The following is a 22996-nucleotide window of genomic DNA, read 5'->3' on the forward strand; positions in this document are numbered from 1 at the left end:
ACTGAAGTCTGAACTGATTGTCATTGGAGCAGCTTTAGGGCCACCTCTTTTCTTTGTTGACCTGTGTGTTCTGTTTTGTATATCACTGCTGTAAAATGGGAAATACTTCACTGCTTCTCATATTGGGCCAGAGGGCAGTAAGAATGCTGTGGGACCTTTCTCAATAAAGACAAACTTTTGCTTTAAAAGCCTTTGTTCGAAAGACTTCTTAACTCTACTAGAACCTGCTGTTACTGCGGACCTCACCTCATATAAGCTGCTACTGTAGCCCAACAGAGAACAAGCTATACTGTGGACACACTCTGACTCTAAGGTGAGACCTTTACATTGTGTTCTTCTTGTCTTGTTAGGGTTTGATGATCTGCTTCATAAAATAAGAAAACTTTATGTGAATTTGACTGTGAAGAGTGGCTTAATTACATATTAAAAGAAGTGTACTATCTGCCACAGAACCAGATCTTAATGTCATGATTGATGAGTTAAAAACAATACGAAGTAAAGGCCCGAGGGGTCACAATATTGGGGTTAGAAGATTACAAAATCCAAACTAGACTCCTCTAAAGGAGTTCACCAAAAACATGACATATTTAATATTTTCTATCAATTTCTATTATTATTAGATATTTTTCACATTTCTAATTTGGTCATCTTATTATTTATTTTATTAACAATAGTGAAAATAGCTGATACACTCACGACACGCCGCATCATGGCCTGTTTTGAGCTTTAGAACTGTTATTTTTGCTATATTTAAAATAGGGATTTTTCTAGAAATGTTGTGGAGAAATGTTGTGTAGTTAATGTCATACATATTCAAAAATACAACTTCAACCAGTAGTAGTAGTAGTAGTAGTAATATACTGTAAGTAATGGTACAGTAATAGTAATATTGGTTAGAACAGGGGTCTTCAACAGGGGGTCCGCAACCCCTAGGGGGTCCGCGGGGATACTGCAAGGGGGTCCCTGAAATTGTTGGAGAGAAAAAAAAATACTTTTTATATATTTTTTATTTTTATTAAAAAAAAAATATATATAAAATAAAGTAATTTGTCTTTTAAATATAATAAACATGATTCTGTCTCTTTTGAACAGCTTGTATACATGATTATTGTGCAATTGACAGATTGTTAGTGATAGATTGATAGTATTGACATTGGTTCTCAGTTAATTAGGTGGTTTATGTTTATAAATGGCAGTGGTACGGCCACTTGTACATGCATGTTTAAAATAAAACCATGAATATATTAATCTATTATTTTAATAGTATAGTATTGAATGCACTATAACATGGTATGTTTATACACATGAAACACAATGTTATACATAAATATACAGTACAATATAATGTTGTAGCCCCACCCCCACCTTACAAGCCGGTAGCTCCATCTCCCCATAAGTTTGGGGTTCCCTGGCCTGAAAACGTTGAAGACCCCTGGGTTAGAAGATGCAATAATTTCAATGAGTTGCATATGTTTCTCTTTTGTACTTGCATTTCTTGAGTATTTCTTCATGGACTAAAGCAACATTGTTGTATGTTTTCCTCAGGTGTGTGTTTTGCTTCCAGACGTGTTGAGGAGAACATGCCAAACATGAAGACTTTAACTCTGTTGCTCTGTGCTGCTGTGACTGTGATGGCAGCTCCCGGTGAGAGTGTGTGCCTGTGCGCACGTGTGTGACTGTGTGTGTGACTGTGTGTGTGTGCGTACGTGTGTGTATAGCCTACAATGTTGAAATGTCATGTCTATTTCAGTGGTTCTTAAAGTGGATTCCAGGGACTCTGTGGGGTCCTTTAGGAGGGTCTAAATTGACCCTTACAAGTATGTAACTCTGACAGTGTACAAATGGAACCAAATGAACCCGTTAGGGTTCATTTGTACACTGTCAGAGGGGAAACCTTGATATGACAAAGTTTGAGAACCACTGGTCTATTTGATAGCAATTGACAGGCTGCAGTGTGCATTTCTTTAACATGAATAGACTTAGTGGATCTCACATGTTGTACATTTTGTTTCCACAGATCCTGGATCAAATGATAATTTCCCTGAACTTTGGGCCAGGTACAACAGCCTGATTTAATAACCTGATCTAAGAGCTTTGTGAGCTTGTAGATCAGCTATTTAGTAGGCAATTGGCGCTGACGGTTCTTGTGTTCGTTGTACCTGCTGTAGGCCTACACTAGGGCATTAACGACTTGTGATTTTTGCAAGTCGACTCGACTTAGTAAAAAAAGTTGTGTTGAAGTCGACTTTATCGTCTGATGACGTCATCACATCACACACAACCCCCCCAATTATTTTGAGGGGTCCCCAGATGATTAACTTAATGTGCAACATTGTTTTCTCACTCAACTGTAAACAAACCAACATAAAGTTTAAGTATATAGAGGGTATCTTCACGTTTCTAAAGTGGCAATTTAAGGACTTTTTAATACCTCTAAAATGACAAATTAAACATTGTCCAAATTGTCAAATATATAGACGCAGAAATTGTGAGAATAGCTAATCTATATGCTCACAGCGATGCGAGGCGTTGTGAGCATGTAGATCGGCTATGTAGATCTGCTATTTTCACAATAGAACCATGTTATACCAAATGTAATGTAGCACTGTAATATTTGATCATTCCGTCCTTGACAATAAGCAATCCTACTGTTTGAATGCTGTACAGACGCACACATGGAGCAAACATAATAATAGAAAAAAATACAAAGGATTTTGTTTTTCAACTTCGACTTTCGACTTTCTCTGGTGGGAGTCGACTTGTGTAATGAAGTCGACTCAGTCGACTTGTCGACTTTTTTGTTAATGCCCTACTGTACACCCTATCTTCACAACACATACACAGGATATCCAACAGGCCGGCTGCACACCTTAGGCGTAACATCAATAATGTCCTCCTTTCCACTGTGTTAAAGTAATTTTCAATAAATGTCTGACACTCAGGTTGAACAGATGGAAGTCGTTCTGTGGTGAGTATCACTTTTTCCTTCATTGCCATCTCATGATTTTCATTGATTTGTCATTCATTTGAGGGGACAAAAATGAGACTAACATTGTTGTTTTGCTGTTAGAATCGAGTGGATTTACATTTGGGGATGGTCTCTGTTATTACATCTCTACTGAGAGGAGAAACTGGGAGGACAGCAGACAATGGTGTCTAAGCAGAGGCTCAGACATGATTATCGTAAACAGCAGAGAGAAACAGGTAAAAAATGATGATGATGATGATGATATGATGTGTGTGTGTGTGTGTGTGTGTGTGTGTGTGTGTGTGTGTGTGTGTGTGTGTGTGTGTGTGTGTGTGTGTGTGTGTGTGTGTGTGTGTGTGTGTGTGCGCGCGCGTGTGTGTGCAGTGTGTGCGTGTCTCTGTCTGTGCAGGCGCAATCGTTTTTGTGTTCATCAGTGCAGTTTGTGGAGACTTAAATCTATTGTACAGTTTATTAACAAAGCGTTTCTGTCCAGGACTTTGTCTTACGTGCGAACAAGCAAGTGTGGATAGGTTTGAATGACAGAATCAGAGAAGGATCATTTCGTTGGGTGGATGGAACGCCACTGACCACTCCAACGTAAGACTTCATTTTACCTTCATTCTTCTCTTGTTCATTTCATTTAAACATATTTCCACTTTGATACATTTTTCCCGAATGACATTACATGTTAAAAATACAAATCTACTACGCTCTTACTACGATCTGCTTTTCAGATCACGACCGCCCCAAAATGATCATATTTGAACTGGGTGGGGACCCCCTATACCCTGACAACTTGAGGCATTACATTTAGTTTGACTCAGTTCCACATATAAATATTGTGGAGAATAGCCCATTTGCTCACAGTCACAGCGCAAACAACGCAAGTAGCAAAAATAGACTATCCAGTGACTATACAAGAGTCGCATCGCAACACATTGTGAGCTTGCTGTACTATACTACCGGTAACTGTAGATGGACTAATTCCGTTATGAATACAGGATTGCCATTGGGGTGGACAGACTCAAAAATGTTTGAGAACCACTCATCTACATTTAAACTATAACTATTAAACTACTAAACCATAAATAAATAAACATTTATTTATGGAATGTTTTATTTTATTTTATTTTATTTATGAAATACTTTTGAAACATTTTGGAGTAGTTTTTAATTGATTAAAAGTTTAGATTTTCGGTTTGATCTTTTGAAATAATATATTTTTTAAATGTTGGAAACGAGGGGAAAAAAGGGGGATATTTACTCGCGACTTGTGACCCACTGTTTTGGAACTAGTGATTTAGAGTGATTCCTGTACTTCTCCAGGTTCTGGTACCTTGGTGAGCCAAACAGCCGATGGGGTCGATTTGATGAAGACTGCGTTGACATTGAGAATTATGATGGGCATTATCCAAGCCGGACTGGCACCGGCAGAGGATGGAACGATTGCGATTGTGCTGCTGCAAGATACTGGATCTGTGAAAAAGCTCTGCGCTGAAATCCATCATTTTCACATTGTACTATAGCTGGTGTGTTGGTACAGCTAGCTTACATGATGGCTTTGTTTGCATGTGTTTATGTGTTTGCTTTGGTTTGGCCTTGTAATTCTACCCAATATGCACTGTAGGCATTGCATTACGATTTATATTCATATTATCATTATGTATGTAGCTCAAGGGGAGCCTATCTGAATAACATCAATCAGATAACCATCTGTTCCATTGTAATGCTGTGTTTCTCTTTCAATGTTTTTATTTGATTTTTAAACTTTTGTGTACACAAGGACATACTTTAGACAAACACATACAAATACCAAGACATAAATAAACAAAATAAACAAGCCAACATTTTTTTATTTTACTACTAATGTTAAGGTTGTTATTAAACATTTGAGAGTAAATATAACTTACAACTGCCTTCCTTATTAGAAGAGGCTTTCAACAATGTATTTCATGTAGCCTAGATTAATTAAAACAAATGTTTATTTTCCATTCAACTCCATCTCAACTTACTACTTACACTTACTGTAAAGTTATGCTTTTCACACTTTTAGACCTGTGGTCATAAATGGACACAGCTGAAGAGTAGAAAATCTTTCTATTGTTGTGTATTTTTAAGTGAAAGGTCCCTAAAGGATAATCTTAATTACTTGCTATCAAATGTAAACATGATGTGTTTCCATCAGCATGCCCTTATGAATAAAGTTTAATCATGATTTAATTCACGCGTGATTATCCTCGAAACACAGCAAACAAATCAAATGTAATTAGAGCCTGCAGGGCTACTCAGGTTTTGAATCTCATTCAAGATTAAGTCCAAACAATAAGTTCACAACGTGTCACATTGTACATTGGGAGGGTCCTCAGAGTTACTGCAGGGGGCCGCCAAATCTTGGGATCTTTTTTTCACAGTTCAAACTTTGAATGTTTTTATGTATCCTGGGTTTATGTATTGTACTTTGATGGTTTATTAGTATTCTCAGTATTATTTATAACATTTTGCGTTAGACAGTTCTGGTTGACAGCTGTTACTGAAACTTCTCACTTTGAGCGTGCAGAACGTGTCCATTTATTGCACTGCACTCACAATGACAACACAACACACTAGGGATGGCCAACGGTTAACCGTTACCGGTAAACCGATAAGAAATTGGTTACCGGTAAGCACTAACGGTCAATTTTGACCGATAAAAAAGAAAAGAAAAAGGAAATCAACCCATGTGTCACACCAAAAGCCCCGTACACCAATATCTACGCAACATCAAGTCATCAACCATGCAACTATGCGCTGTGGTCACACATTTCTGGGACACCAATATCTGTGTAACACGCAACTGCGAGTCTGCGACGCTGCTTGATTTTGGAGTCGTACACGCTGACTTGTTCAACAAATGCTCCGTCGTTGATTGGATTTTACAAAACAGACCCCCGTCACATTGAATCCCGTTAAGAAGAGCTTAAAACACAACTTTCCAATGTTACATGTTGACGACGTGAGGAACGCTAAAGTCGTCTTGGTTACAGAGTAGCCTAGGATATGCGAAAATAACACAGCTCAGAGTCGCAAATTCAATGATCGCTGCATCAGCACACACAAAACACGGTCGAGAGAGAAGAAAATGAATGAAATGGACATCACGTTTAGCCGATTCAACCATTCCAAATGTCATACGATTGAAAGTTATTGCTCTACATGCGAGCATCCCGCTGCGGCTGTTTGGTTAGGCGATAGCCAGGGAGTGCAGTCAGTGCACAGAATGTTAGAGAGGCATGGGCTGAAGGGCCTTTTGGTGGACAATTCTGTTGATAAAAGTTAAGGGCTCCAGCCCCCTTTGCTGTATGTGCGCACGTGCCTGCATGGCGAAAGCGCATCACATTACAGATTGATCATTTCAATCCCACGGTTTCTTTGCAAAAACACATTTCTTTTAGAAAACATTTGTATTCTTGTTTCTCCTAGTTTTATTGTTTGTAATGTGTAAACATGGCACTATGGGGAAAAACATGTGTATTTTCCTTTTTTTTAAATCGCAAAAATAGCGCATTTTTGAACACATTTCCTTAACGGTTAACGGTTAATTAACTGATAAGGCCTTTCGGTTATCGGTTAAGAAAAAATCTCCATTTGGCCATCCCTACAACACACACACACACACACACACGCTTGTTATCGTCACCCCAAAAGCCGCACCCTATCCTCCACCATAGCATTTGCAGGGAGGAGTGCAAGGCAGGTTATTGAGCAGCTGCACCGCCCCTTGCAAACTGCTTTTTGCAGCCACATTTGATGAGCTCAAGTACTGCCTATATTTATGAGTTAAAGAGAAGGACCTCAATGGATATAAGCCTTGCCTTACCTGAGTTTCCTTTTAGCTGACCTTGTATCAGTGAACTGTACTGTCATGAAATTATACCTTTACCTATGCAAAACCTATGATATTGAGGAAGTGCACACATATGAAGAGGCTGATACCCTGATTCCTCATCAAGTCCAATTGCCTCTGCTGCTTATGGTGCTTTGCGAGACATAATTTGTTTGTTCACCCGACACTGATGTCCCCCTGCTGTTACTGAAATTTGCAAGTCAAAGGTACAAAAAAAATTGAAATCGATACTGTATATTCTAGCAAGTTCAAGTTATTGGATGTCACAAATGTCAAGGGTTCCTTGGCCTACACAATTTTTCTGGTGCTGACTGAGGAAGAACATTTGTTGGAACCTCCAAAAAGACATGGGTCAACGCCTACTTGAAGCCTGACAATGATGACGAAGCCATTAACCGCTTCAAGGACCTTGGCAATGTTTCTATTCCTCCTAAGCTTATTAATGATGAGCTTCCATCAACATTGCAGTCATTGGAGCATTTTACATACCATGTTTAGTGATCAAAAGGTCCAACAAACCTGTGCTTACTATTTACTTAGATGGGAACTATTTCTGTCAAATAACTTGGAGGGTGAGATGCTACCTCCAACTCGTGCTGCACTTGCCATATATCCCCTGTGCCAACTACGTTACAATGCGGGATAAATCAGACCTGACAAATTGCCCTGAGTTTCCGCCAATCGAAGAAAATAGATGGAATTCGAGAGTGGAGAGTATGTTCCAGTCAGGTGTCTTGCCCCCTACCTTTCACTCTATGCTATGGTGGAGACTGTGTCAACACTATTAGGTTAGACATTGAAGATGACGATGATGAAGACGAATAGATCCTGCATGTCTGAAATTACTGCATAGTAGTGAATCACTTTGGGCATAATTGACCATGGGCTCTTTAACCCTTAAGTGCTGTTCGGGTCATTTTGACCCGTTTTACATTTTCATTTGGAAAAAAAAGGTAGAAGTTAAAAATGTTTCCACCTGAAACTCACTGGCCTTAAAGATTCTTCTGAGATGAACATGTAAAAAAAATATTTTTGCACTACACCCATGCTACACCCCCCTCATATTTTTTGAACCTTAAGTGCTGTTCGGGTCATTTTGACCCGGAAGCACAGAAATACACAGTATTATGCCAAAACACAGACACACAGTCACCCCCACTTCTAACACCCCCCTTCCGAAGCCCCATTCCGAACCCTCCCCCCTTCCTATAAGCATGAGCAATATTGCCCAGTATTAAATGAAGTAGTTTTTTTTACATGGATTTCAGCTAAATCAGTAAAAACGCCTAGCTCTTTCAGTGTTTAATGTGATATAGCAAAGCAGAAATGCAAACATTTACCAAATATATCATATGAATTGTTTGGTATTGAGTCAAAGTCAATGTATCATGATGATTTGTTAAGTTAAAATTTATATTAGTGTTGTTTTTTTTAAACCAAATATCCACCGGGTCAAAATGACCCGAACAGAACGAAGGTGTAGTGAATCTGAACAGAACTTAAGGGTTAAGAGGATAGGTGAGTTTCTGGGGTGACAATAACAAAGAGATGTGTGTGTTGTGTTGTCAGTGTGAGTGCAGTGCAATAATTGGACATGTTAGTCTGCACACCCAAAGTGAGAAGTTGCAATACTGTCATTATTGCAATCTCTATAGTAACAGCTGTCAACCATAACACAGACATGTTATACATAATACTAATAACCATCAAAGTAGAATACATAAACTCTCATAAAAACATTCAACGTTTCAAAAATGTAAAAAATATATATATCCCATTAAGATATGGCGGTCCCCCTGTAGTAACTCTGAGGACCCCCCAGGGGGCCCGACCCCCCCGTCGAAGACCCCAGGTATTTGCTAATATACGTTTTAATTTTCAGAGCCCAGCTGCAACAACTTATATGCTTCAATTATGATCTAATTTAACATTGTTCTGGAGCAGGAGCAGAGCGATTACTGAGAGGCTCAGAGGTCTGTCTGGGGGGTCCCAGGTGAGGAAAGACCCCAACCAGTCAGAAAGGTTATTCTGGCTGCTTTAAAAGTGTAATAAATGAACTCAGGATGTTTTAAAACGTACAAAACAACTCTAACATTATGAAAATCCGACATTAACTGGCTGTTCTGGGAGGTCCCAAAATAGATAACCCCCAGAAAGGGGGTGGGGGTCCGGAATATTTTACACCCATCATTTACTCATTCGATTCCTTGACCCAGAAAACATAAGATTGGCATGTTTAATTAAGTTTCTATGTTGTCTAGAAGCCAAGATAGCACAAATTATGTATTTTATGTCGGCCATTTTGAACGGCCAAAATGACGACTTTGCAGGTGTCTGAGCAAATGGCAACAAAGATTTTTGGATTCCCCATGCTCTGAAGATTCCATAAATGTATAGTTTTACTAATCCCCATAAAAATCCAACAAAAATACATAGTAAACCTGACTATTTGTAAGATTGGTCCATTTTGGACAAAATGCCTCAAATCACAAATGCAGAGTGCAATTTACATGAAATCGCGCTTTTTGAAATCAGCCTCATGGTGGCGCTATAACAGGCCAATTCGTGGTTTTACCTATAACTCCACCGATCAGTTTCAAACTTTGTAAGCGCACTCCCTGGATGCCAATTCAGAACCTCTGCCCCACATTTTTTACATTGGCCTATTATAGCACCACCAGGATGCCTGGCCTGGTGGAGACCTGTGCTCGGAAGAGCACTGCTTCTAGTTGTTATATGTTATGCCAATAACAGACCACTATCTAATCAAAGGCTCAGAGCACCTGCTGCTACTTGATTTTGTGCTGTAACCAACATGCTCACCGTATTTTAGGCGTTTGGTAGAGTAAGCTTTCAACTCGCTACAGCCACCTTTGTTTGTTGAGCAGGCACTTAGCTAGCATTTCGGCTGGCATTTTGCCTACCGTGACCCTCATACGGTATACCTGCCTACACCACTGACAGCTAGACATATACAAACCAACCAGCTCTATTTAAATGCATTAAAACGCAGTAAGAATTTTAATAAAATAGCACAGACTTTTCGCTGTGTTACGTATTGTGAATTACGTACTATATCTCATAGAAGCTTCAAGTCTCTACAAGTTGATTTTCATGCCTTAAATGAATGAAGTCAAACTAATGTGTGCTTTGGGAAATGGCTGGCCGTAATGTTAAGTATACCATGAGCTGTACTCATAGAGTATATATATAATAGAGAGCGGACCAGCCCCGCCCCCAGCTATCATTTCAATGCAAGTGCTCAGTGGCGTTTTGAAGCATGCGGAAGTAGCTGAATTCCAGTGCATTGTGGGTGAATCCAGGTGCATTTTGGGGGAAATTGGAACCAAATTAGGTTCCAAAATGTTTGACGTCGAGACGTAATGACGTCACGAACGACGTCGACGTCCATTGAACCCTATTGTAGACCCCAGCGGCGCGCTCTTATCCTCGTGCATGTATGTTTCACCCCGCCTGAAATTCCAGCTTTGGCCAGTAGGGCGGCCGCTTCAACGTTTACAAGCCGTTCTGGGGGCTTGGTTGTACTCCATGAGCTCAACATGCCAGATCACTGGTATGATCCTTTTTAAGTATGTACTGCAGCACCTGAAACATAATGAGCTATATTTTCGGCCATGCCTTGCCCCTTATCCCTAAACGTCTTTCTTTGCTTTTCTTTTTTACCGTTTTAAAAACATTTGAAAATACTTCAAATAGGCCATCTACATCAACACATTCTGAGCTTGTAGATCAGCTATTTGAACTATTTAAAAATGTTTTTCAAAATAGTAAAAACTAGAAGCAGTGCTCTTCCGAGCACAGGTCTCCACCAGGCCAGGCGTCCTGGTGGTGCTATAATAGGACAATGTAAAAAATGTGGGGCAGAGGTTCTGAATTGGCATCCAGGGAGTGGGCTCACAAAGTTTGAAACTGATCGGTGGAGTTATAGGTAAAACCACGAATTGGCCTGTTATAGCGCCACCATGAGGCTGATTTAAAAAATTTGAAGTGGCATTACTTCCTCGGCCTAGTGGGAACGTGTGTGCGCGATTTCATGTTAATGGACGACTACCGGCTCCGCCCCCTCCAAAAGCTGCCTCCGCCACTATCACAGCGCGCCGCTATTGGCTTCATTCACTTCAATGGGAAATACGGCGGATTGTACACACATTTTACACATTAAATATTAATTCCGTTTTGGACCCAGAGCTTCGAAATCTCTTCCAATCCATCAACAAGGCCTGGATCTGCATTGGAAAAAATATTTAGACCTTTACACTTTTAAAACAATACGACATAGGAATATATAAGGTCGCAGCAGAGGAATAAGGAACATGTCCATGGTTGCTGGACCACAGAAAGCCGTTTCAAACCAATTTAAATATGAATGGACTGTATTGGCCTAAACGACAATAACCCATGACTACAAACACCTTATTTGTTATGTTAAAAAGCAACTGATATGTAATGTACGTCTGTGAATGTCTGAATGAACAGGGGTAGCGACGCGAAGTGTTGTATTTCAACTCTGCTTTCGACTGCAGGCTGTGGGTAGGGGCGTCACAAGGGGGGGAAAAGTGGGACTGACTTACCAGGGCCCACGGTGGAAGGGCCTTAATTATTTTAGACTTTATCGATTGAAAAATAGCAGATATACAAGCTCATAGCGCGGCACTGAGTGCCACGCTGCGAGCTTGTAGATTTGCTATTTTTGAAATCCCACAATGAAGAACATTCATGTGGGCCCACAGCGAATCCTTGTACCCAGGGCCCAGAATTTGATGCGACACCCTCTCCCTCTGCGGCTCGGCAGCTAAACTTGTCAGGAATCGCGAACATTTCACGCCAGAGATATCAAATGTTATAGATAAGATTTATAAGAAATCGGCATGATAAGAAACATGTTGAAGCAGTTTATTCTGGTTGGTTGTTTGTGTAATGGAGAGTAATAGCCTCTAAACTAATCAGTGAAAAGTGAAAACGGCTCTGTATAGGTCCAGCAGACAGGCGATTTCCTCATTCTGCTGTTGCGTCCTTATATATTCCTTTGTCGTATTGTTTTAAAAGTTTAAAGGTCTACATATTTTTCCAATGCATATCCAGGCCTTTGTTGACGGATTGGACGAGATTTCGAAGCTCTGGGTCCAAAACGGAATTAATATTTAATGTGTAAAATCCGCTGTATATCCATTCAAGTGAATGGTGCGGCTGTGATTCTCGTCGGAGGTCTCGGCGGAGAGGTGGGGGCGGAGCTCCCGGTAGTCATCCATTGCACTCTGCGTTTGTGATTTGAGGCATTTTGTCCAAAATGGACCATGCAATCTTACAAACTTTGAAAGCCAATCTCAGCCAATCAGGATGGAATATGGACAATCAGACAGATCCGTGTCGATCACATGACTGTAGAGATATTTTTGGACAAACTCTGTAGTAGTAGTGTATAGAAATGTGTTTTGCAAACATTGGCCTCATGGTGGCGCTAGATTCAGATTCAGATTCAGATTCCTTTATTTACCATTGTGTATCACACATAGGAATTTGCTTTGGTAACATACCAGTGTGCATTCAATATTTTTTTCACAGATAACATGAAACAACAAACACAAAACAACACCGTGCAGAAATAAATAATAAATAATATAAATAAAGTGCAGTAGTGTTCAATAGTGCAACATATTGCTGATGTCCCTAAGGGGCAAGGGAAAAAGGGAAACCAGCGTCATCCAGCAGCCTGGCAGCTGAGGGGAAAAAACTGTTTTTGTGGCGCTCTGTCTTGGCCCCTAGGTGCCGCATCCTTCTCCCAGAGGGGAGCAGGGTGAGGAGGCCGTGACCAGGGTGGGAGGGGTCAGCCATGATCTTTCTTGCCCTCCTCAGCGCCCTGGAGTCGTGCAGGGACTTGAGGGAGGGCAGGGGACGGCCAATCACCCTCTCGGCAGAGCGTATCACCCGCTGCAGCTTGACCAGGTCTTTTGCGCATGCAGCGGGGAACCAAGTGATGATAGAGTGAGTGAGGATGGACTCTATGATGGCCGTGTAGAACTGCGTCATCATGGCCCTCGACAGTCTGTATTTACGCAGCTGCCGAAGAAAGTACATCCTTTGCTGGGCCTTTCTCAGGAGGGCAGTGATATTGAGTTCCCACTTCAGGTCCCTGGAGATGATCATCCCCAGGAACTTGCAGGACTCAACATAGTCCACCTGAGTGCCACCCAGCATGATGGGAAGGGGCGGGACTGGGTCCTTCCGGAAGTCCACCACCATCTCCACTGTCTTAAGGGCATTTAGCTCCAGGTTGTTAATTTCACACCAGCTTCGCAGCCGCTCGATCTCCCCCCTGTAGGCCGACTCGTCCCCCTTGGAGATGAGGCCCACCAAGGTGGTGTCGTCAGCAAACTTGAGGAGCTTGACCGACGGGTGGAGGGAAACACAGCTGTTGGTGTACAGGGAAAACAGTAGTGGGGACAGGACACAGCCCTGCGGGGAACCGGTGCTGGTGGACCTGGAGCTGGAAATGTTCTTCCCCAGCTTCACCCGCTGCGACCTGTTGGTTAAAAAGTCTGTAATCCACTTGCGAGTGGAGGCAGGCACTTGCAGCAGGGACAGCTGGTGCTCCAGGATGGATGGTAGGATGGTGTTGAAGGCCGAACTGAAGTCGACGAACAGGATCCTGGCATAGCTGCCGGTAGTGTCCAGATGTTTTAGAGTGTGGTACAGAGCCATGTTCACGGCGTCCTCCGTGGATCTATTCGCTCTGTACGCGAACTGCAGCGGGTCCAGCACAGGATCAGTAATGCCCTTCAGATGGGCCAGGACAAGGCGCTCCAGGACCTTCATGACCACAGAGGTCAGGGCGACGGGTCTATAGTCATTTAGGCCTGTGACCTTGGCCTTCTTGGGGACGGGAATGATGGTCGAGGCCTTGAAGCATGCTGGTACCTGCCCGAGCTCCAGCGAGGTGTTAAAGATGTTGGTGAACACCGGGGCGAGCTGGTCAGCACAGTGCTTCAGGACGGAGGGGGAGACAGAATCCGGGCCGGACGCCTTCTGGGGGTTCTGGCTCCTGAACAGCAGCTTAACCTCTCTCTCTGTGACAGTGAGAGGGGGTGGGGTTGGGGGGGAGGAAAGTGGTTGTGTCCGGGGGGGGTGGAGGGGGAGGGCAGGGGGGAAACTCTCCTTCTCAAAGCGGCAGTAAAACTCATTGAGCTCGTTGGCGAGAGAGAGGTTGTCAGACGCCTGTGGGGACCTGGACTTATAGTTGGTGATGGTTTTAAGTCCTTTCCAGACAGAGGAGGAGTTCCCCTCAGAGAGCTGCTGCCGCAGTTTCTCCGAGAAGCGGTGTTTCGCCTCCCTCACCGCTTTAGCAAACTCGTACTTGGCTCGCCTGAACAAGGCCACGTCGCCGCTACGCCTGGCCACCTCCTTCTCCGACCGCAGCCTCCTGAGATGGGCTGAAAACCAGGGCTTGTCGTTGTTGTAGATCTTCCTGTAGCGGAGGGGGACACACACCTCCTCGCCGAGGCTGATGAATGATGTCACAGTGTCCGTGTATTCATCCAGGTTGTTTCCAGCCTCAGGCCCCGCCCACTCAACAAAGTCCTGGTCACAGCCCGCACTCTCCAGCCAGGCACAGAGTCGCTCACTTGCCTCACTGGACCACACTCTGAAACTCCGCACTACAGGTTTTGATATTTTTAATCTCTGCCTGTAGCGAGGGATCAGATGGATGAGATGGTGATCACCCTTGCCCAGAGCAGCACGTTGGACAGAATGGTATGCCTGCGGGATGTTACAGTAGCAGTGATCAAGAATGTTCTCACCCCTAGTAGCACGTATGTGACTTGCTGTCTGTATTTAGGGAGAGCCCGACTCAGATGAGCCTGGTTGAAGTCCCCAAGCACCACAGCAAAACTGTCCGGGTATTTACGTTCCGCCCCCGTCAGCTGTTCTGCTAGTGGTGACGTCAGAACAGGGCCATTTGAGAAATGTGGGGCAGAGGTTCTGAATTGGCATCCAGGGAGTGTGTGTGCTCATTTTGGCAGCGACCGGGCCAACGGCGCCGGAGATTAGCTGTTAACAAACTCGGAGGACGGACGGACGCACGGACGCACGGACGCACGGACGCACGGACGGACAGGGGCGAAAACATACTCTCCCCCTGCCTTCGGCTGGTGGAGACAATTAGACTGCAGCACTCTGTTGGGGTGAAAAGTGATGAGTCATCAAAAAGATTGATGACTCATCACTTTTCACCGTTTTCTGGGGCAGAAATTTAGCCCAAGGAATGTTTTTCATGCAAATCAAAGGCCAGTTTGACCCCTCACATGCTACTTAAAGCAGATTATTTTATTTTTTAAACATGTTTCTGTTCCTGTGTAGTGGAGTTGATGGGACAGTGAATATACAAATGGCCATAACTTTGTTTTCGCGATGTTTCCAGCATTTCATTCTGAGGACCTTAATGACCAAACTAATAGATAAAACAATAATAAAAAGTATGGCAGAACATCACAGGTCCTCTCCCATTTTGAGGGTTTGGGTCCCCGGCTAAATGGTGTTTCTTTTCATATCATGCAGTATGTAGTTCTAAAGTTTCTGCTGTATATGAATAACTGATTTGTGGTGACAAACATGACACTGCATTAGTACTATAGTTTGAGTAGATAAAATGTTTGAAAAATTAGCTCTTTATCAACAAAAATCTATTTTATATAATAATCCATAAAGATGTGAAAGAATAAAGTCCATAAAAAGTGACCATAAGTTTTATGAGGTTTTGTATTTTATTTTACGGCTAACATTATTATGTGAAAAGCTCTAAGGAGTCAGTTTAGTCACTAAACTTTAGTTGAACCATGAGACGCTGGGCATCTTAACTAACTAGTACAGCATCAAAAGATTTTAGGGAGACTTATACAAAACAGTAATAATAATCATGTGTACGGCTCTAAAGCAGTGATTCCTAACCATTTTCATTTCAAGGACCCCATTTTGACATGCATTAGGCTATGGACCCACATTTAATGGCATTTCTATTTCTGAGACCCCAATTTGTATTGTAAAATCAATGTTAATTTAGCTCTGAGTGTACATAGACTACTAGCGAGGCAGATAAAGTGCATATTACAGGTGAATCGTTCACTTGCGGATACAAGCACCAAAATTGGCACACATACTCCTTAGGCATTGCTCTTTTCAGAAAACCATCTGGCCAAAAAAAAATTCAAGATGGCGGCCAATTTTCATGATGGCCGCCATTGAATATACAGTAATCTTGCATTCCGCAATAAAATCCCATAGACATGTCCTATTTGAATAATTTTGGTGTCAAATCATACATTTATCACTATGTAGAATCCAAATTTGGACCCATGGACTTACTCAATGGCTTCCTTGTACCATATATCAGTCCCGGAATCTTAATATTCTGCTAATAGTGTGGTGCGATGCGTCCAAAAAACAGCTCCCGTAGGATTTTTGTGCTAAAATTGATCTTTTTGCAGATCCTGGATCTATAGAGTCCAAACTATGAGAAAATGATGGGTGTCAACTTTTCCGGACCCCCACCCCCTTTCTGGGGGTCATCTAGTTTGGGACCTGCATGCCAGAACAGTACGCCAGCCAGTCAATGTCCAATTTTCTTAATATTAGGGTTGTTTTGTAGGTTTTAAAACATTCTGAGTTCATTTATTACACTTTTGAAGCAGCCAGAATAAGCTTTCTGACTTTTGGTTGGGGTCTTTCCTCACCTGGGACCCCCCAGATGGACCCCTGAGCCTTTCTCAGTACTCGCTCTGCTCCTGCTCCAGAGGATGTCATATTAGATCATAATTGAAGCATAAACTTTTTTTCTGAAAACAAAAAAAAAGGAGTAACAAATACCAGGGGTCTTCCACAGGGGCTTCGGGACCCCTGGGGGTCCTCGGAGTTACTACTTAGTGTGATAAGAAGTGTACTTCTAAGGATTTCTTTGCTAAAATGTATTTTTTTTTACTGCTTTGCTTTTATAGGGACCAAACTGTCAGAAAATTATGGGTGTCAGATTTTCCTGATCCCAGCCCCCTTTCTGGGGGGTCATCTATGTTAGGACCTCGCAGAACAGTATGTCAGCCAGTTAATGTCCAATTCTCATAATATTAGAGTTGTTTTGAAGGTTTTAAAACATTCTAAGTTCATATATTGCACTTTTGAAGCAGCCAGAATAACCTTTATGACTTTTGGTGGGGGTCTCTCCTCACCTGGGACCCCCGGAATGACCCCTGAGCCTATCTCAGTACAGTCCTTGCTCTGCTCCTGCTCCATAACAATTAGATCATAATTGAAGCATAAAAGCTTTTGTACCTGTACCAGGGCTCTGTAGCTAATACCAGGGGTCTTCCACAGGGTCCGGGACCCCCAGGTGTCCTCAGCGTTACAGGGGGCCATCCAAACGGCTGTTTACCCATATATGGAGACCCCCTGGTACCCATATATGGAGGTCCATGTACTGTATATGGAGATATGCTGTGAGAGCCCAAACATGCTTACTCAGTTATTTGTTATGTGAAAGTACTATGATGTCCATGACAACTGACAACATACCCTTTTATGCCCATACATGGAGATCCCTGTCTGTAGAACCAGTCACACAGATATGGGCTGTCTTGGCTATCTGTCTTGGCCATATATGGATTATGTTAGTGTGGTATGTGGCCAATGTGGCCTCCATATATGGGCATTCCCATATGAAGTCCTGTTAGATATGGGCTTAATATTGAAGACATCAGGGAACTCCATATATGGACCTTGTCATACATCTTGAATCTATGACCTCAGCATCAAAGGCTGGATTGGGGTATGTCCCTGTGACAAACTATTATCATGTCCACTAGGGGTACTTAATGTACATCAAGCAGCCTCACAGAAACAGGACATAGACTCCTGCCCTATGAGCCTCAGGGCTGGGCAGTGGGTTGCCTTTGGCCAAAGACAGAACTTAAAGTGGATTCTGTTCATGACCTGTGTTGCACTCTTGCAGAAAAGAGCAAAGGGATGCTCTTCTTCCATGCCTTCACTGGCTGCGATGTTGTTTCAGCATTCCGCGTAAAGGGGAAGAAGTCTGCGTGGCAAACCTGGAATGTTTGTGATGAGGCTTCCGGTGTCTTCAGCAAACTCAGCCATTACCCACCTGTAGTGGATGATGAAGACCTGAAAACCTTGGAGAAGTTTGTGGTCATGATGTACGACCGATCCAGCACAGCTGAAGGTGTCAATGATGCGAGGTTGGACTTGTTTGCTCGGAAGCAGCACTGAAGCAACATGTGAAGCGCGCTTCCTATCAAGCGGCCTGCATCTGGAGTCAGTCAACAGTATGTCAACCAGAAATGCAGACTCCTGACAACTGGGGCTGGACCAAGAAAGGAGATCTGCGGCAGATTGATTGGACTGAGCTCCTACCCATTGCAGAGAGTTGCCAGCAGCTGACCAAGTGTGAATGCAAGTTGGAATGCTGCAGTCGATGCAAATGCTACCACTTTGGTCTGACCTGCACGGCACTGTGCAGCTGCAGGTGCGAGGTTTAGAAGCGTTGTAGTCTAGGCCTACTATACTAGCCTCGACGGGATCATCACCTTATCGTGGTGAGGCAGTTTGCGTGTCTCCATGACCCCCAGAGCTATGTCGGCAGGAGTCTTGCACTCCTGTACTCCTGGCAGGGTTACCCAAGTCGAAAAGGTCGAAGAATAGCACACTATAAACCTCTAACAATACTAAGATATACACTACCACCCATTTTATCCGAGTCAGACATAACACAAACCTCTAATTTAGCAGAATATTAGGATTCCGGGACTGATATATGGTACAAGGAAGCCAGTGAGTAAGTCCATGGGTCCAAATTTGGATTCTACATAGTGAAAAATTTATGATTTGACACCAAGATCATTCAAATAGGACAGGTCTATGGTATTTTATTGCGGAATGCAAGATTACTGTATATTCAATGGCGGCCATCTTGAAAAATGGCCGCCATCTTGAAATTTGATTTGGCCAGATGGTTTTATGAAAAGAGCAATCCCTAAGGAGTATGTGTGCCAATTTTGGTGCTTGTATCCGCAAGTGAACGATTATTTCTGTTATCTGCCCGGCTATACATACCCATAGCGGTCCTTTTGGTAATGATTACTAACTATGTCGTTTAGCTCGGGACCCCCTGGAACTCCTTCAACGACCCTGGGGGTCCCCGGACTTTGAGAACCAATGCCATAGAGTATGTTGGCCAGTCAGACAGGTACAGCTCCTATGATATTGATAACATTGGATAAATGCAGTTTTTGAGATCACCAGAAGAGGGCAGAGTATAGTCAAAAATATAAAGCTTGATTAGAGGCAGCTTCAAGCAAGAGGAAGGTGCTAAAAATGCTTTGTGCATTATATTATGAACCAGCTCTCATTCTCTTGATTTGATTTTCTCTTTTTTCTTGTCAGTTCCCGAGATGATTGAAAGGCATTAGTGAATTCTGTTCTCCACATGATGTTTTGACTACTAAAAGCTAAACATATCACATCACTTGACTTGGCAACAGGGTTAGGTTCAAGGGGCCCTTAGAATAAATTAAATAATTGACACTAACACCATCTGTAAAAACACATTTTTATACACATTTTTGTTTGCTTAGGAAAAGGGATATAGAGGTAAAAAAAAGGCTTCATACTAATCACAAGTCATTTTAATCCATAGGGAAAAATCACAATTCACAGAAAATCTCTGAACAATCCAAGAAAATATGGACTGTTTCAGATTCCACATAATACGTAAATATATATACCTCCAGAGGTTGTCCAAATGAACTTGAAAGCTTTCACAGTAATAAATACATATAAACAGCGAACGTTTTAAAACAATGTGTCTTATTACATTTTAATGATTTTTGGGCTGGGTAGTCCACAGACTGATAGTTCTTACAATAAGCCATTCTTCCTGACTGGCGCTAACAACAATTCGCACACATTCAATGTCAAAACTAATATTGTGGTCCACATCATGAACTTCTATGTTGCCACCATGAAACTCCCCTAATGTGATGTAGGAAGTACACTGCCTTCCTTGCTTGGTTTCCACTGACTTCTGCCCTACTTCCAGAGCGCCGTGATGAAGAATATCATTTTGCCTGTCGTCTGTACCTGTAGTGATTTTAATCTTACTGATTTTGGCTGATTTGTTAAAGACTACGACAAAGAAGTCTCCTGTGCACGGGGGCTTCCCCCAGAAGTATTCATCGACGACACTGCTATAGGCTTTCATTGCTTCATAGCTTTCAAACACATTGATATTGGTGTAAAAGGTAGCAGGAGGGTTGTCAGGAATGTCTATGGAGTCCTCCTCAAAGTCGTCGTCCTTCAGCTTGTTCTCTGCACCTTTATAAGAGGAGTAGTAACCCATGTGTTGGAACAGCGAGGGCTTAAAGCGGATCACGTCCTTCTGGGCCAGCAGACCCCTGAAGTGAATGAGGAGCCAGTCGCACGGCATCTCCTGGTAGAACATGAGCAGGAAGTGGGCCAGACGTGGCAGGTCTCTGGCGTGGTACAGCTTCCCTATGTAGCCAAGCTTGGAGAACTCCAGCGTCACCCTGCAGTAAGAACCTTCTCGGGAAGCGACGACCTTCTTCAGTGCCATCAGAAAGTTCCCGGTGCAGCGCACGTCGTCCTCCAACATCACATAGAAGTGAGAGAGGTTCGTGCAGAAGTTGAGGAGGAAAGCATAGTCCACGTTCTGCTTGGAACGGAAACGGACCCTATCCTCGGGGTCGTCGTAGTTCCTTTTCAGCCCGTCCAGAGATGGGTAGTACTCTTCCGGAGCGTGGATCACCAGCAGACGTCCGGCTATGACGTGGTGGGCAAACTTCCTGGTGATCTCCTGCACCAGGTTCTCACACCAGACCATGTCAAAGTCTGCCAGGTGGACCACGACCACGATCTCTTTCAGCTCCTCGTAACTGGACTGGTCGAAGATGGATTTGATGGTCTCCAGGAGGTAGTTCCCACGTTTCCTTTTGACCGACGACAGGCCGATTGTGAGATACTCTGTAAAAACAGAATAGCTTAACTGTGAAATTGTCTATTATTGCCTAGTTTACAGTTTACAGTTTAGGCATTTAGCAGACACACTTTTAATCCAAAGCAATTTAGCAGATGAAACGTCACAATAATAAACAAGGTTAAATGTCAGTACATCAACAGCAATATAACAAATGCAAATGAAAATCTATCTAGAAAAACAATATATCCGTAAAGGAAAAAAAGGTTTCTTAAAAAAAAATAATAATAATAAAATATTGACATTTATCATTACTCAATATTTATTTCACAGTTATATCCAATGAGAATTATTCTGAAGCATCAACTACAGTATGTACTGTACCTAAAATGTTCACGAATTCTGGACAAATCTTTATTTTTTAAATCAACTTCTTTTGCATCTTGATTCCAATTCCCCCATGTGTAATAGTCCCTGTCACTACATTTCATCATCCTATATTTTTTAAGATACCATACAGATTACATCCAATGAATACAATTCTAATACGGTATTGGGAAATACATACTTTTACGTGGCAAGGGGATTCCAGCAAGGTAACGATAGGTCACATTTATGGTCCCAGAGAAGTTGGAGAGGTCTTTGAAAGTGTGGATGTATCTTTCAGAGTTGGTAGAGTGTATGAGCGTGTCCTCCAGTTGTCTTTTGTTTGCCTCCTAAAAAACAAAAATGATAACATGTAACACACCTACAGTATAATTCCACACAATAAAATCCTCAGTGTTGATTCAGGGGGTACAAATGTTACCAAAAGTGACCCATTACAAATGGATACTCTGGGGATTGTACATGCATTATGTGACCTGGACCAGGAAGGTAGTTAGACATAGACTCATTCAAATCATTAAAAATCAAACCTCGGTTCGAAGTGAAGCAGTGAACTCTCATCCTATGTGTTCTAGAGCTTAAGAATTCTGAATTCTGAATGAATGAATGATTTTATCTGGAGGGCCGAATTGTCATGTGAAGCTTGACCAATGCTCAAAGTATGGTCTCATTGGACATTTTTAATCATCCAATCATCAGACCGGGACGGACACTACACACATATTCTGGACGTACGGGACAGATAAAACCTGTTCATTCTGGACTGAAATGACCATATATGGACATGAGGGGACACATGGGACACACATTTACGGACAGATAAAACCTGTTCATTCTGCACTGAAATTACCATATATGGACATGAGGGGACACACATGGTACACACATTTACGGACAGATAAAACCTGTTCATTCTGGACTGAAATTACCATATATGGACATGAACGGGACACACAAAGCCACTCCTTGGAAGCGGCTTTCACCGCTTCAAAAACAAGCAAGCGATAAAAAAGGAGAGCAAGAAGACATTTTCATTTAAATCCGATGCACATTTATTTTATGTATCCCACCTGCCTCCAAGATGGTGACTTGTTTTGTATTTTGTTGTGATAATTCTTGCACAATAATAATTATTACAATTATGTCCCAGTGGGAAGAACCAGTAAAAACCTGCTAAAAAAAGAAGCTAACATTTTGATATACAAGGAATAATTATTCCCAGGGAATTTGTATAGTTCTCGAAACTTACCAGCACATACCCATTGTCCATGTACAGGTTAAGAAAGAGGAGAAAGGTGATGAGGAACCCGAGGAAGGGGAACATCGAACGTTTTCGTAAACACCTCATCTTATCCACAGACCTCCACATCAACCTCATGGTGCCATCGCTCACTGTGGGGAAAAGCATACATAGAGCACAGACTTATAGGTCAAAAATTATACAAATAGTTCTTACTGTTTTTGCGACCGTAGGTCACAGTTTAGTATCTGAACGGTCACGTATCTCTGTCACGCCTGACACTGTGGTTCCCCTGACGCCTGATTATGGATCCCACTGGGAAAGATGGATGGAAACGGCATAGAGCGCTCGTTTTCAGTTATTGTCCACGACATTGCAAGCGGCGCGAAGGCCAGCGGACCTTGGTCCTGCTCTTCGCGCCGAGCGCCGCAGGCGCGAGTGCCCGCGAAGAGCGGGCCAGGGCCGCACGGCCGGCGGAGCGCCGCACGAGTTACGAAGCCGTGGTGA

General features: G+C 42.6%; 1 protein-coding gene across 1 annotated transcript; it reads right to left on the reverse strand.

Moving 5' to 3' along the window:
* Positions 1–19746: 19746 nt before the first annotated feature.
* Positions 19747–22627, reverse strand: LOC308285654 (alpha-1,3-mannosyl-glycoprotein 4-beta-N-acetylglucosaminyltransferase C-like; the record flags this gene model as incomplete). Its single annotated transcript, XM_080726487.1, has 3 exons — positions 19747–20909; positions 21431–21578; positions 22499–22627. 3 exons carry the CDS (start codon positions 22625–22627, stop codon positions 19747–19749), a joined length of 1440 nt encoding a protein of 479 aa, XP_080582613.1.
* Positions 22628–22996: the final 369 nt, after the last annotated feature.

The sequence above is a fragment of the Nannobrachium achirus genome, assembly GCF_963921795.1.
Source record: "Nannobrachium achirus genome assembly, chromosome: 5".
NCBI classification, from domain to species: domain Eukaryota; kingdom Metazoa; phylum Chordata; class Actinopteri; order Myctophiformes; family Myctophidae; genus Nannobrachium; species Nannobrachium achirus.